At 36.9% G+C, this 15,577-nt stretch overlaps 1 protein-coding gene across 1 annotated transcript in view; it reads left to right on the top strand.

Moving 5' to 3' along the window:
- LOC105438653 (general transcription factor IIF subunit 1) overlaps positions 1-14,617 on the top strand; it is a 34,174-nt gene extending 19,557 nt beyond the window's left edge. Inside the window, exons 3-13 of the mRNA XM_030996150.1 lie at positions 1,181-1,253; positions 1,959-2,164; positions 2,841-3,011; positions 3,987-4,095; positions 5,463-5,535; positions 6,397-6,550; positions 8,511-8,689; positions 9,546-9,619; positions 11,632-11,779; positions 12,320-12,425; positions 14,040-14,617. Of these exons, the coding sequence (XP_030852010.1) occupies positions 1,181-1,253; positions 1,959-2,164; positions 2,841-3,011; positions 3,987-4,095; positions 5,463-5,535; positions 6,397-6,550; positions 8,511-8,689; positions 9,546-9,619; positions 11,632-11,779; positions 12,320-12,425; positions 14,040-14,253 (1,507 nt within the window). The 3' untranslated portion in view covers positions 14,254-14,617. The remainder of the gene's footprint in view (positions 1-1,180; positions 1,254-1,958; positions 2,165-2,840; positions 3,012-3,986; positions 4,096-5,462; positions 5,536-6,396; positions 6,551-8,510; positions 8,690-9,545; positions 9,620-11,631; positions 11,780-12,319; positions 12,426-14,039) is intronic.
- Positions 14,618-15,577: the final 960 nt, after the last annotated feature.

The following is a 15,577-nucleotide window of genomic DNA, read 5'->3' as shown; positions in this document are numbered from 1 at the left end:
GTTTTACATTTTTATGATTTTGTACAACATAGGAATAACCCGACCCCTAAATCAATTATTTGTCACTCCATTGTTTGGTCATTTGCAGCAATTCTTCAACTATCTTTTAGAATGTTACAAAATGCCTGCGTTGTCACCCATAACTTACTATGAAATGTGAATAGTGCAAGAAGGCAAACAAACTTATTATAAAAACAATAACACATCGCAAATTTTGACATCGCTACATTTATTTGGAAGTGTTGTTCGGACATATCCACAGCAAGCTGTTTGGAAACACAACCCCAATATTATCATTATTCATGTCTCTTTGTATACATTTATTTAAGATAGAAATAACCTGTATGAAATAAGTTCTAACCTCTAAAGGTCGTCTGATGTTAGTTCCAACTGTATATGGTCAAAAGTTATCCAAAATGGGGGTGAACAAAATCATTAAAGAAACAAAAAAATAATCCTGTAGCATTTCTAACTTCTGAAGCAAAGTTGAATGATAATTGTTGGTGTTGTATGTAGAAAAAACATTAAGTATTGAAGAATCATCCCCTCCCCACTCCTTCACTATCTTTGTTCTTCAGCTTTGTTCTTGTCTTGTTTTGTTTTGTCCTGTCATGTCTTGTTTATCTTGTCCTGTTATAAATTGCTTTGTCATGTCTTGTCTTATCTTATTATGTCAGTTTCCTGACCTTCGTGCCCCGTTTTGTAATTCTGGTCTTTTTGTATATTTTGATTATTTAGATACTTTAAAAAGGTTTATGAAAATGTTATTATATTATATCTATTTTACTGTGATTATTAAGACACTTTAAAATGATTCATGAAAATAATGTTCATATTACTCCCAGAGGAGTTCTTCGCTTGTCCATGTTCGTCAATTGCTGTATAGCGCCACTAAACATGTGTCAAAATATGGATTCTTCATCCGAATGTCAACGAGAGGCAAATAAGTTTTTAACTTTAAATGCCCTTCCAAGGTATATTTCCAAGGTATTATATTTATTCTTGGGAACCTACAAAAAAAAGCTATGCTTTCCAGTAGGTTCCTGTTTCATTTCATAATTTTGATCTTACTTTGTCAACTGTTTTTATTTTGCAAACAATTAATGTATGAAATGGAATAAAATCAATCAATCAATCAATCAATCAATCTAATTATCATCTTTCATTCTTTTCATGGTAGGAACCAGAGGAAGAAATACAGTGTGATGCAATTCAACAGAAATGACAATGTTAACCTCTCTAAATGGAAGCAGGTATTTATGATGGGTTTAATAGAGTACCCGTAGTGTTGTATCAATCATCGTTTCCAAACCATTTTATAATTTGATAATCCTCATTCAGAAAATAGTATTATTCATGGAATATTAGCACCATTGTGCTTTTAAAAAGCACATCCCTGTATTCACGATATAAAGAATGAACTTGAATTGAACTGATAACAGTGGTGAACAGAATAATAACCTTTTGGGGGTAGGAGGGGTTGTTGTTGGCACTCTTTGTCACAGAGTACAATAGTAATGATCTTTCTATCCGCTCATCTTCTGATCCAATCTTTCTACCACCCCCCCTCTCTTTCTTTCTCTCTCCCTCTCTCTCTCTCTCTCCCACATTTTCTTTCTTTGTCAACGTGACAGACATACTTATAAATTGTGTTTACATGCTTACATATTGAATTGTCAAAGTGTGTTGGTTTGCAAGGGCTGCGTAGATCTTCATTGACAAATCCATGTACTATTCAGTCCTAACTATCCATCATTTCCCCTTCAAACTGCATTTATCTACATTTGCCACACTCAACCCAGGTGAGGTAAATGGGTACCTTGCAGGAATTAATTCCTTGAAATGCTAGAGCTCTGTAATGGCGGCTAGGCTAAAGCCGGGGTAATAATAAATGCGCCTCAGAATAGAATTTCTAGATAGACGGCACGATAGAAATGCCTATTATTATTATTATCCAGGCAAAGATGGAGAGAGAAAACAACAAGATTCACTACAAGACGGAGCTGGACGACCTTCCTAAGTTTGGGGAGGGGAGTGAATTTGGCCGAGAGAGGAGAGAGGTAGCAAGGCAGAAGAAGTACGGGGTCATCGCCCAGAAGTACAAAGAAGAAGACCAGCCTTGGATTCTTAAACAGGGAGGCGCTGATGGCAAGACAGCTAAAAAGTATTAAAGCAGATCTGTACATTTTCTGAACTCCATTTTTACTTTTGCATCATAAACAGTGCCATATTGGATTAAATACATGCATGGGTTATTGATGATATTAGCTCCTGAAAAGATAATTTCTTCTTCTTATCTTCTTCTTATTAGGTCCTGAAATGAAGTATGATTTTCTTCTTCTTATTGATAGTTTTCTGCAAAGAAGGAAATGTTATTTTATCCTAATATAAATGCTTATATGAAAGTCAATTACATTTGTAAATTTGCTGCATTTATCAGGGGATTAAAGGGGTGAATGGTAGGTTGAATGAGACAACAGCAATTAAAGGGGAAGTGCACCCTGATATTTAATTGGTTTTAATAAAAGCAGAAAGACGAGACAAACAAATGAGTGAATTTTTGGAGTTGTCATCATTAAAACACAAATTGGCAACGTTGTGACATATATTCTCTCCAATTTGCTCTGTACAGAACATTTCTTAAACTTTCAATTTCTTAGTTATTATTACGAGTTGCGATTGATCCAAATCAATCGGAAGTCCTCCAATCAATTGCAAGTTTTCAGTCCCCTCTCTCTTATGTACATAATTGCGATTGATATCAACACAGGGCCCTGATTTTCAATATTTTGAAACTCTTGTCTCCGCACCGCCTGCTAAAGTCTAACATTTTGATGCAGGTATCGTGGAAGGAAGGAGGGAAAGATAAATGAGAACTCAAGCTACTTCATCCTCTCTCAGCTAGCCGACGGGACGTTTGAGGCGTACCCGGTAGACTCCTGGTATAACTTCATAGCAATGCAGACCTATAAGACTTTGAATGCAGAAGAAGCGGAGGAGGAGTTCGGCAGGTACATTTAACATTCTGATCAAAGCATTTGCTCCAGCGAGATTTGAACTTTATTTCATCAAAGAGATGTGATTGGGTTAGGGCTTCATTTTTAGGTTTTGTATAGGTGTCGGTTATTTTTACAGCCCAGCACTGGCGTACTATAAAATAAACTTCAAACATGGTTTATTTCTAACAAATGTAGCTGAAATGACATGATTTGCTAGGTTTTTTTCTTCTCACTTTTGCCCATTCTGCCCCCCCCCCCCAATTTTATTTGTTCCATTACGCCACTGCAGCCCAGCCAGACAAATGAACCATCAGACCAATAACAGACCAAAAATAACATTACAATGTACATTACCCTTAATTGCTAAGCGTCCATCTTTTTTTGGAGTGGATCAGGTCAGTGGCTGATATATTAGGGTTATGTACAGGTATGTGTAACGTTTGGTCCAGGGGTGAAGTTAGAAATTTGGTTAATGAAGAAAATTGACCTCAGAGCATTGCCTTATGATGGGTTTTAGAACATTCATAGAAATACAGTAATCTACTGTACAGTAACCCTTGAGGAACACTAAATTGAGAATCGATCTTATTTACTGGGTGTAAGCCACAAATATATTTAAATAATATCAAATCATGTAACCCTTTTCCCTTTCCTGTCCCATTCTGATATGTTCTCAATCAGCTGTTTATTAAGCACCACATAAAATAATTGTTGTATTTGTCTTGGATCTTGGATTCTTTTCCTCCTAAATACTCCGAAGAAGAGTTTTGACTGGAGGTGGTGGAGGGTGGAACGATAACATTTTGGAAAAAAGGTCTTTAGTAACTGCATTTTAAATAAAAGTGGGGAGGTTTGGTTGATAGTTGCTTGTTGTAGGTTGTTCCATGTCTTTATAGTCCTTGGGAAATATGATTGTCATAAATTAGATGCTGATATATTTGTGTACTTTTATGTATGTGTTTAATAACTTTGTGTGTTTGACGACAGGAGAGACAAGACAATGAATTATTTCTCAGTCATGGTGCAGAAGAAACTCAAGAAACAAGATGAAGAAGATGTTGAGGAAAAGACATCAAAATCAAAAGGCTCAGATCTAGTAAGATTAATTGATGTATTGTTACATTTTCTTTCTGAATTTTTCAAATATTATTTTTCTATTAACCAGACGGGTGTTTCACAAAGATCCTCAGTTGAACTTATCTCTAAGTTGGACTTAACAAATATGGAAAGTCGTTAGCATACTTGAAAATGTTGATTAAAAGAAAACATTCATATTTTCTATTATCATAGGAGATTTCATTTTCTTGATGTGGAATTTATGAAAACTCTAAAATACTTGAATTTTTGCTTTTGAATATATTTCATTAGTAGGCTACAAATGGCTTTCTTTAAGTCCAACTTAGAGTTAAGTTCGACTTTAGAATCTTTAAGAAACACCCCCATGATCACAAATGTATGAAATATCATACCAGTAGATCCTTCTTCATCAAGTGCCTTTATTGTTTTCATTGGCATTGCTATTGGGGCAATGTGCCCCCTTCTCCTCCATCAGTTGGAATAAAAGGGGAAGGGGGATGGAAAAAGTAAAAGAGAGGAAAAAATACTGCTCCAAGAGTATTTCTTGATTTATATGTATCTATATACTAACAAAAGCATTATGAAAAGCTTTCGTTAAAACTATACCCCACCACTATAACACAGGAACCAATGTAAATCAGGTGGGGTATCCCTACCCCAATTTCGTTTCTCTTGATTTCTCTTGAAAAATTTGACAGATTTTGAGGGGAAATTGCCATGATATATTCTGGATTGTTTTTCCTGCAGTAGATTGGTTGTTTGAACCAATTTTACTTGTTTTAAGATATTTTCATGTCCAAAAGTCACTTATAATTTAGATGAAGACCATAATGAAAGTTCAAACGAAGCAAAATGATCCAGAATTGGCGATATAACAACAATCACTCTTTCTCCCTTCCTCTCTTCCTCTATAATGCTTCTCTCTCTCTCTCTCTCTCTATCACCTCGCCAAGGTCTCTGCAGGGGGATTACATTGTCTAGCGCTAGTGTTTACTTTAGGCTTAGCTCTAGGAGTAGTGAAAGTCAAATGGGGGTTTCAATTTTAAACGATGAGTTTTCGTCATGAGCAGGGAAAGTTTCATATCAGCAGGCCTGATAATTACCCAATTTTTTTTTTAACAATAATTTTTTCCCCGATTTTCTTTTCCAAGTTCTTCCCAATTGTAACCCTATTTTTCCCAATTTTTCCCCAATTTTTTTACTCAAAAGGGGGAGGGGGAATGTTGTAAGATGTCATTTTTTTTTGGGGGGGGGGGGGGGTGGATGAGGAGGAAACCCCCCCCCCCCTTTTTTTTTAGTGCTCACCATCACCCTGTATCAAGCAGATATATTTCATTTGTAAAAATTCTGTTTAAAAAATTTCTGATTTGCTCTCCATATTTGCAGACCATAACGGAGGATGATTACTTCTTATCATCAGGGGAGGAGATAGAGGATAGTGATGATGAGGATGGAGGGGGTAAGTCTGATCTTCTTCATGGTACCTAGGTACTTAGTATACAAATAATACACAGCAGTGAGGGCATTAGTAAGAATTACCCACACAAGGTACATTTGGAACAGTCTAACACGCCCGAGGCGGTAGCCAAGGGTGTTTGGACTGTTTTGAAGGTACCGAGTGTGGGTAATTTTACTAATGCCCGAACAAAATGATGTGTATTATTTGTTTTATAACATGATTTTACTAATGACCAGTCATTAGTATTGTCCACCGTGCACTGGTAATGCCTGCTAGAGATAAAATCAGTGTAATCCAGTGGACATGGTTACCTGGTAGGATGTATTCCTCCCAATGAGGTAGAGGTGTCGTAGTCGAGTGGTTTTAGCACTTGACTTGATATGCAAAGGTCATGGGTTCGATCCCCAACACAGCACTCATGTGTTTTGGCAAGGCATTTATCTACATTTAAATAAGAGGGAGCTAGTCCATTAAAACATTCAATTAGTAGAGTTTTACCACTTTGCAATTGACATTTGAAAGACAAATGTGTACTAGTGTACTACACATCTATTTTCCATTTATTTCTTATCTTGAATTCTTGTTTTGAACTTTGTTTGATTCATAAAAATTATTTTGTTCAGTCATTTCCAGAACTAAGATTATCTGTCCAGGCTCTCAACATATCATACTTCCAAAGCAGGGCTTCGTATTACAAAGAGTTGATATCAATCACAACTTATCAATCTCAAGTATGTACATAAGAGATGGGAGACTGCAAACTTTTGATTGATTTGGATCAATCGCAACTCTTTGTAAGACGGGGGTCTTTATCGTATGCTAATGCGTGTCTGATAAAAAAAAATTAAAATTGCATTACAGGGAAATCCAAGTCTAAGAAGAAAGGCAAAGGCAAGGGGAAGAAGATGGCTAAGAAGAGGCCTAAGAAGAAAGATGCAGATAGTGAAGCAGAGGAAGAGAGTGATGAAGGAGACTTCGACGGCAGGGAGTTTGACTACATCTCAGAACAGTCCAGGTGGGTGTAAACCAGAGAAAAATCTATCTTTCATCTAATATAAGGGGAGGGGGGGGGGGTTCACAAAGATCCTAAGTCAAACTTAACTCTAAGTTGGACTTAAACATTATGGAGAGCCATTTGTATCCTTAAAATAAATATATTTAAAAGCAAAAATTCAAGTATTTTAGACTTTTCATAAATTCCACATCAAGAACATGAAATCTCCTTGGTAATAGAAAATATGAATGATTTGAATCAACTTGATATGCCTTTAAAATAACATTTACACATTTTTTTTCCAAGATGCTAAAGGCTTTCCATAATTTTTAAGTCCAACTTTACGATAAGTTCAACTCAGGATCTTTGTGAAACATCCCCCAGGACAACTAGCCTTATGACAATTACATGCTTTTTACACTGGTAAAATTTGTCTTAGTTCCGGACTATACATGTAGGTGGGGCTATTAGGGGATCTTAGCCTCACCTATAGTCCTTGGCTAAGCTTACCGGTAGCCCACTTTCTGTTCAGACACAAATTTACCAAAGTGGGCTAGCCTCACCTAAAGTACCCTGTGGACATCTTTTTTTTTTAAAGATGGGTGCTGTAGTTTTCAATGATTCCAAAACAGATTTATTTGATGAATACTTGAAGGTAGTTTTTAACAGCGTTAGTCTCAAAGATATTTTATATTCAAGTTTGAAACTGCCTCCTTTTTCTTCTCTCTCTATCAAATACCAGTAGCCAAAGCAAACAACTTACAATCACAGGGCGCAATATCAAAGACCCCCTCGAACAAAGCAAACACATGTGATGTACATGTATGCACACAGAGTGTAAGCTACTATGCACCACAAGTTCTTTGTTTGTCCAACCCTCTGATTACATAATAATGCAATTTAAAGGACTGTGATTACATTACAAACGTGGCCTATTGTTGTCTGAGAACAATTTAGGTATTTTTAAACCTAATGAGGCTGGGGTATTTTGAGGGTTTCTAATACAAGGGGGGGGGGGGGCATTTTGACCCCCCCAAAAAAAATCTTGGCTATGGTTGGCGATATGAAGTTGTAGATTGGTACACATATTGAATACAGTATAATGAAAAACATGAAAATAATATTTTTTAAATATCTTGCTCGTTTAAAAAAAAAAAAAATGTATTTCTTATGTGATATGCAAATTTTGCTCATATTTGGTATCAAAGTGTGCGGGAGACTTGAAAGAAGAAAGTCATGAAACATGAATCTGGAAATTCAAGCGGTTAAGACGCAGCTCATATGTTTGTGGAGGTGGGGCCATTAAATGGCCCTCCCCCTCCCGACCTCATTAGCATACCTGCCAACCCTCTCGAATAATCCAGAATATCCTGTTTTTCTGGATTTTTAGGACCCCAAAATGCAGGATATCCTGGATTTTCAAAATTTCAATTTTTTTTTAAATTAAAAAAAAAAAAAAAAAATTAAATATTTTTTTTATAACTTTTTTTGTTGTTGCTTAAGTCAAATTAAGCTTGTTTTATCATATGCCGCGATGTGAGAGTTCACGTATTGCGTGCGTTGAAGGCTGCATGATTGAGCAGCGAATTTGTATTCGCTTTTTTGCACAGATTTACCGCGTATTGCCAGTTACACTGCCGCTGCATGTGCGAACGCCTGTTTTCGAAGACATATCGTGCTAAAAATTCTTAATTCTCATTTTCAAATGTTGGCAGGTATGCATTAGGGTTAAGAGGGTGGCTTACAGGTGAGGGGGGTGGGGTAGACTTGACCGGTGGTGATATTCTGGGAGGTTGTTGTCTCCTGATGTGCAAACAAACAATCAGAAAAGAGAAACAACTATTGTATGATATTATAAATACTGAACAGATTGCCTTCAGGAACCAGATATAGCTCCTGGACTAAGCCTATGTGCAAAAGTGATATTGTTCATCAAGACATGTGGTCAAATTCTTATTTCATTACCTTTCAACTCCTGTAGTGATGATGATGAGATGGAGTTAGCAAAGACAGACATCAAGGGTTTGGATCAAGAACTCCAACAATTAGAAGATGAAGAGGACGAAGAAGAGGAAGAAAAAAAAGATGAGAACAAAGAAACCAGTAAAGAAGGGGACAAACCAAAAGACTCCAAAGAAAGCAAGGAGAAGAAAAGTGATGGTGAGTTCTTCATGTGTTTTCTGTTCCTCAATCGTTTCATATTTAAAGCTAATCTTGATTTCTGACATGGGAATCGTATTTTGAAGAGAATTTGCTATATAATGATTTATTCTGGATTGTTTTTCCTGCAGTAGATTGGTTGTTTGAACCGGTAAGGATAAAAACAATCGGACAAAAAAACGTACGCTGCATCATCTTCGATAAAAACCACAACTCTCTTTTGCACATAGTGACCTGTGTTAAGCACATGATGTCGGACCCACTTACCCAGATTTCCTTATCTTTCTATGCTCATTACTGAGCCACTATACATTTTCTACCAAAATTGTTTGGCACATGTCATTTGTTTGTAATGTTGAACATTCAGTGTTAGTTTAGTGCATGCGATTTTTCAGCAAGATCAAGTCAATTTATATTCATGGTGATCATTCCAGCCCCTCGTCAATAAAAAATAGTTTTTTGCAATGAATGTAGACAATAAATGTACCCCCCTTAAAAACACACATTTTTCTAGCATGGCTCCTGGTAATATATACTGAGATACATCATTATCCTTTCCTAATTGCTATTCAACAATGAGATGTCCAACAGTCTTGTATGTACTTCATTCAAATTCATGATTATATTAATCATCTCAGTCACTTGTTGATATTTCTTATTGCTTTAGAGAGTAGTTCAGACAGTGATATTAATCATCTCAGTCACTTGTTGATATTTCTTATTGCTATAGAGAGTAGTTCAGACAGTGATATTAATCATCTCAGTCACTTGTTGATATTTGTTATTGCTTTAGAGAGTAGTTCAGACAGTGATATTAATCATCTCAGTCACTTGTTGATATTTCTTATTGCTTTAGAGAGTAGTTCAGAAAGCTCAGGATCAGACAGTGATATCGATGAGAAGAACATTCACTCTGCTATGCTCCTTCAGGTAAACATCATCTTTATGTGTTTTATTAAAGGCATCGTTTTACAATGCCAAATCTGAGATGCATGGCCCTACTTGTTATCAGTGTCTGTGTAATGGTGTAATATTGAAGCCCTTAAAAAAATGCGCTTCAAATGATCATGGAGTACCTTTAAAAAAAAAAATCTTCGGTTTTACCATACTAATTTTTTCCAATAGACTGTATTGTTATAATAAAACGTTAGGAAAACAAATTCTGAAATTTCTAATTCCAATCATAGGTATCTTGATACTGAGACAGGCGATTGGCTTGTAAAAGTCACGGGATTCATGTTTGACCTAAAGGTTTATAATTATGATTGCAGCATGAGCTAAATCCAGGATTTTGTTATGAATCTAAGACAAAGATACCCAATCCCTTTAATGCTAAAGAGTCTTGAAATTCAGTGTTTTAGGAAAATTCTCTGCATTTTACTCTATTTTACCTCCAATATAGTTGGACATTTGTACACATTTTGAATGAAATTTGTAAGATTATTATGTTCTCATAAATGTGGAGAGTGCAGTACATGTACATTTTGTTTAGCAAACAAAATAATCCTAAAGGTATGAAATGCAGGTTTCCAAATTAGCAAGAAGCATATCATAGACATTGTAGTGTTTGGCTGTGTTTTTTATTTCACTGTCTGCAAACGTCTTATTCCCCCCCCCCCCCCCCCTGGGAAAACTACATAAAAAGAAATACAGGAAAGGAAAGAAAGATAAGGAGAGTGGAAGTAATACTCCCGCCATCCTCCCGATTTTGTCATATTAATTGTTCTCTCCAATTGCGTCCACCAAGTTAGACGAGCACACCAAATTCTCCTATCCCTGATGCACACCAATGCCCTCTTTATAGTGCCCCTTGTATCATAGTGACCTAGACCATAGTGAATGTATACAATAATGATCAGGGCCCTGTTTCATAAAACTTGATATCAATAACATGTTACAAGCTACTGTTATAAGCTACTGAAATCAGGCATCTGATTGGCTGAGAGCAAACTTGATATCAATAACAAGTTACAAGCTACTGTTATAAGCTACTGAAATCATGGCATCTGATTGGCTGAGAGCAAACTTGATATCAATAACAAGTTACAAGCTACTGTTATAAGCTACTGAAATCATGGCATCTGATTGGCTGAGAGCAAACTTGATATCAATAACAAGTTACAAGCTACTGTTATAAGCTACTGAAATCGTGGCATCTGATTGGCTGAGAGCAAACTTGATATCAATAACAAGTTACAAGCTACTGTTATAAGCTACTGAAATCATGGCATCTGATTGGCTGAGAGCAAACTTGATATCAATAACAAGTTACAAGCTACTGTTATAAGCTACTGAAATCATGGCATCTGATTGGCTGAGAGCAAACTTGATATCAATAACAAGTTACAAGCTACTGTTATAAGCTACTGAAATCATGGCATCTGATTGGCTGAGAGCAAACTTGATATCAATAACAAGTTACAAGCTACTGTTATAAGCTACTGAAATCATGGCATCTGATTGGCTGAGAGAAAACTTGATAACAATAACAAGTTACAAGCTACTGTTATAAGCTACTGAAATCATGGCATCTGATTGGCTGAGACCAAATTTGTCATAGAAATTTAGCATTTGTTATAGATAAAAAGTTATATGAAATGGACCCCTATTTCTTTCTTATATTTTTAACTTGGTAATAAGTACATTGTAAGTATAATAATTTATTGTCCTTTTTAGGAAATTTGGTTTCCACTGGTTACAGAGTATTACAATACAAATATATACATGAAATATTACAGGACAGTGATAAACATACACATTATGATAAACATACATAATGAATGAGATATAAGCCACGGTATATATGGTGGTTATAGAGGTAATATCAGATTCCATTTTACGAAATATGAAGCTAAATTATTTAATATCATTGATTATTTCGTAGTAAATCTTAAAATGATAATAAATACATAAATTATTATTAATATTATTAATGTGTTCAGAAGAAGCATGGTCAAAGATCCAAGGAGAAGACGCCTTCCAAGTCTGGAAGTGGAAGCCACAGTAGATCACAGACTCCCACCGTACCAGACAACATCGCTGTTACAGACTCTACCTTATCAGATGCAGCTACAAAGCTTGAAAACAAAGGTATGTAGAATTATTCAATTCTTTATGAATTTGAAAAGAGGACATTGAGAGTACCAGGAGACGATTAGAAATTTGTGATTATTATTTATCATCACAATCATCACTTTCATCATCATCGTGGCCATCGACCATCATCATCACCATCATTACCATCATTATCACTATCATTATCATCCTCATCACCATCATCACCACCATCATCATCATCTCCATCATCATCATCACCTTTAAATACAAACATCATCATCATCATTATCATCACCATCTCCATCAGCATAATTATCATCACTATCATCATCATAACCACTATCATCATCATTCTCATCATCATCGTCACTATCACCATCATCATCACCATTAATTACAAACATGATCATCATCACTTTCATCATCATCATCATCATCACCACCATCTTCATCGTCACTGTCACTATCGCCATCATTCTCATCATCATTATCATATAACATGTATGTATCATGTCATTGTTGACATTTATCACTAATGTAATTTGTCATTATCATTGATATTGTTATCACTAGATGTGCCGAGCAAGAAGAGGGCAAACCCCACCGATTCACCTGTTACCAAGAGACCAAGGACAGAGAGCCCTATCCCTGGATCATCATCAAACAAGACACCATCAGGGTAAGACACCTTATACAAAATACACAAGTTTTAGTTCTCACTCCAAAATCTTTTTCTTTTAAGGCATCGTTTAACAATGTTAAATCTGAGATGCATGGCCCTATGCGTATCACTGCCTGTGATATGGTGTAATATTGAAGCCCTAAAAAAATGCGCTTCAAAATGATCATGAAGTGCCTCAAGAAAGGAAAAATCTTTGAGTGACCGGTTTTACCATACTCATTTTCCTCAAAAGACTGTAGTGTTATGAAAACCGTTAGGAAAACAAAAAATGAAATTTTGATTTTCCAATCATAAATATCTTGATAATCATATAGGTGATCGGCTTGTAAAAGTCATGGGATTCCTGACTGACCTAAAGGTTTATAATTATGATTGCAGCATAAGCTAAATCCAGGATTTTGAGGCAATGTTACAGAGTCACTTTAATAACAGTTTACACAAGGATAATGCACTCATTTGGATTCTTTCTTTCTTTTTTTTCTCACCTTACCCTTCCTTGTTCGCCTTGGAATCTCTTGATTATTGTGATACGAATTCCGTCTCCTTTATGCATTCTCTCATCATCAAATTGCTGTTCTAAATTCCTCTGAAAATATTGTGATAACTTGTAATATGTTTTTATGAAACTGTCCGGGATGTATTAATTTGAAAAAAGTGCAGGGTTTCAGAGTACACAAGTATGAAAACTCAATATTTAAAATTCTCATGGGATGCAAGGTCTTAATCATTATTCAGTTGTAAATAAAAGTATTATCAAAGTTTTTGAAGGCTCTTTATATGTGTTTATATTCCACATACTAAGAATCTTGCTCTACGATTGGTCAAAAGTAAATCACGTGATGAAAGATAGTTCGCCCATCATTAATGGGAGAAGCAAAAAGTTTGTTACACTGTGTAGATAGTAGTACTATCTACACAGGGCAACGCACTTTCACTGAAGATAGAAGTCCTATCTACACAGGGCAGCGCACTTTAATTGTATACGCTGTGTATTGCTCTCCTCTTTAAGCGCTTTTAGTGTTAGTACGCTAACTTTGGTCACTCGCGAACTATAATATGGTCACACCACCATACTGCATGCACTGTACATATCGTACACCGTTTGCTAGCTGTTAATTGATGACTTGTTGCTCTAAAATGACGGAAGAAATGAAATGTTTCTGATGTGGAATATAAAGCAAATAATCACCTTTTGGTTTCAGGCGATCGCAAACTATCACTTCCTCGGCAATCTGAATTTATACGCTATCTTTCCTCAGCTTCGCTTCGGAAAGATAGCTACATCCAGATCGCCTCGGAAGCGATAGTTTGTCCCATCGCCTACACCAACAGTAGTTATTTGCTTAATATTTTGATGAAACCTTTGATAAACAGGGGTGCTAGTTTGCAGGCAAAAGCCTGAATTTAGGCCCTGACAAGTGTTTTCATATCATCTTTCAGGCATTTCAAGGGTACAAAATAGCTCATTGGAGATGATTTTTCATAAATTCTGTCTGGCATCTATGAATAAAGAAGGAAAACAAATTTTGCATCCGTTTTTTCACATGGGGGAAAATGTTAAACTGTCCTTTTAAACTTTTTGGCCTCTGCTCTGTTTATATCCATGTCCAGTCATGTCCCCTTGACCGAGGAGGAGGTGAAGCGATACCTCATGAGGAGACCCATGACCACCAAAGACCTACTGGTCAAGCTCAATCCTAAGAGGACTGGACTTCCTAAGGAACAGATTGAGACCAAGCTGGCTGAGATCTTGGACAAGCTCGCGCCGGAGAAGAGGAAAAAGGAGAAAAAGATCTACTGGTTTATTAGAGAACATTCCAAATAGTGAACAGTTCTAGTGTGGTGTGTCGATGGACATTGATCGGAGGACAGTTGGACTTGGTGTTTTTAAGTATGGCAGCTCCTGTGAAGGTGCACAAGTCCAGCTTAAAGAAGCAATCATTGTTACTGATGTTAACCCATTACTTACAGGATGAGGGCTGTTTCTGCATGTTAAGCATATGGAGTCAAGAGAACCCAGTAGTTAATGGGTTCATGCATCAGCTGTTGACTGGAGACAGTGGGACTTGGTGTTCAGAAGTATCGCAGCTTCTGTGAAGGTGCACAAGCCCAGCTTTAAATCCTGTCTGCACTAGTTTGGCCAGGAGGGATTAGACCCCCCCCCCCCCTGTGTGGTCACTGGCAGGTGGTTATCTCATCAAATCAGCTCTCAATTAACATAAGAAATAGGGGACCATGGGGGATCAACAGGTACCGCTTTGTTGGCTGTATAGAGGGCGTAAAGTAGCTACAAGTAAAAGTAGTGCAGGCTGCTTTAACACTGTAGTACCAAGTACTTCAAAAATAGTACAGAGTACTTCGGGACTGGTACAGCATCAATGAGGGTACAGTGCAAGGAGAACCCCCCCCCCCCCTCCCAATTTTTATTCTGGACCCTTCTGCCTATTATTTGACCACCCTGCAGTTTAGAAGATATGAGTTATCAATAAATCCTATAAAAATGGGTCATGTTTGAATGCCGATTTACATGTGCTATTTTGAACCGGTTTGCCATGAACATCAAATCTGATGTAATATTCTACTCAAGTTTTGTGCCTAACAGCCATGGTGCCAATACCAAGCATGAGTGACTTTATGACGGTTTTGAGAAACAAGTAAATTCTCCCAGCAAGTGTACTGACTCAGGCAATACAGTCAGACCTGCTTTAGTGACCACCCATCTACAAAGACCACTTCTTGTGTTTCCCTTGGGCGGTCCCTATAGACAGGTTTGACTGTACCTTCTTTCTGGAGATCGTACGGTCACATGGTATGTCCCTGTAGGCGCGTATGCAGGGGGGGGGGGGGTTGGGGGTCAACCCCCCCCCCTCAATTTTTTGCTATGTGTTTTGGAGGAAACCCCCCTCCCCATTTTTTTTTAATAAAAAAAAAAAAGGCTAAAGGGTGACCCAAAAAAGTGACCTCCCCCCCCCCCCCCCCCCCCAACTGAAATAAATATCAGTCGACCAAATTGGTTAGCCAAATTTCCTGGACCCCCCTGTTTATTCAGCGGTTGGCTGAGTCGTTGCAAAAATTTTGGACCAAAAAAAAAAAAATTGTCCTTGTTGCGAAATTTTCGGCACGATTTTCAAGTTTTAAAACCCCCCTTC

The sequence above is a fragment of the Strongylocentrotus purpuratus genome, unplaced genomic scaffold (assembly GCF_000002235.5).
Source record: "Strongylocentrotus purpuratus isolate Spur 01 unplaced genomic scaffold, Spur_5.0 spur5_scaffold_3, whole genome shotgun sequence".
Classification (NCBI taxonomy): Eukaryota; Metazoa; Echinodermata; class Echinoidea; order Camarodonta; family Strongylocentrotidae; genus Strongylocentrotus; species Strongylocentrotus purpuratus.
Note: the sequence above shows the minus strand (reverse complement) of the source record. Positions and strands in the feature narration are given on the sequence as shown.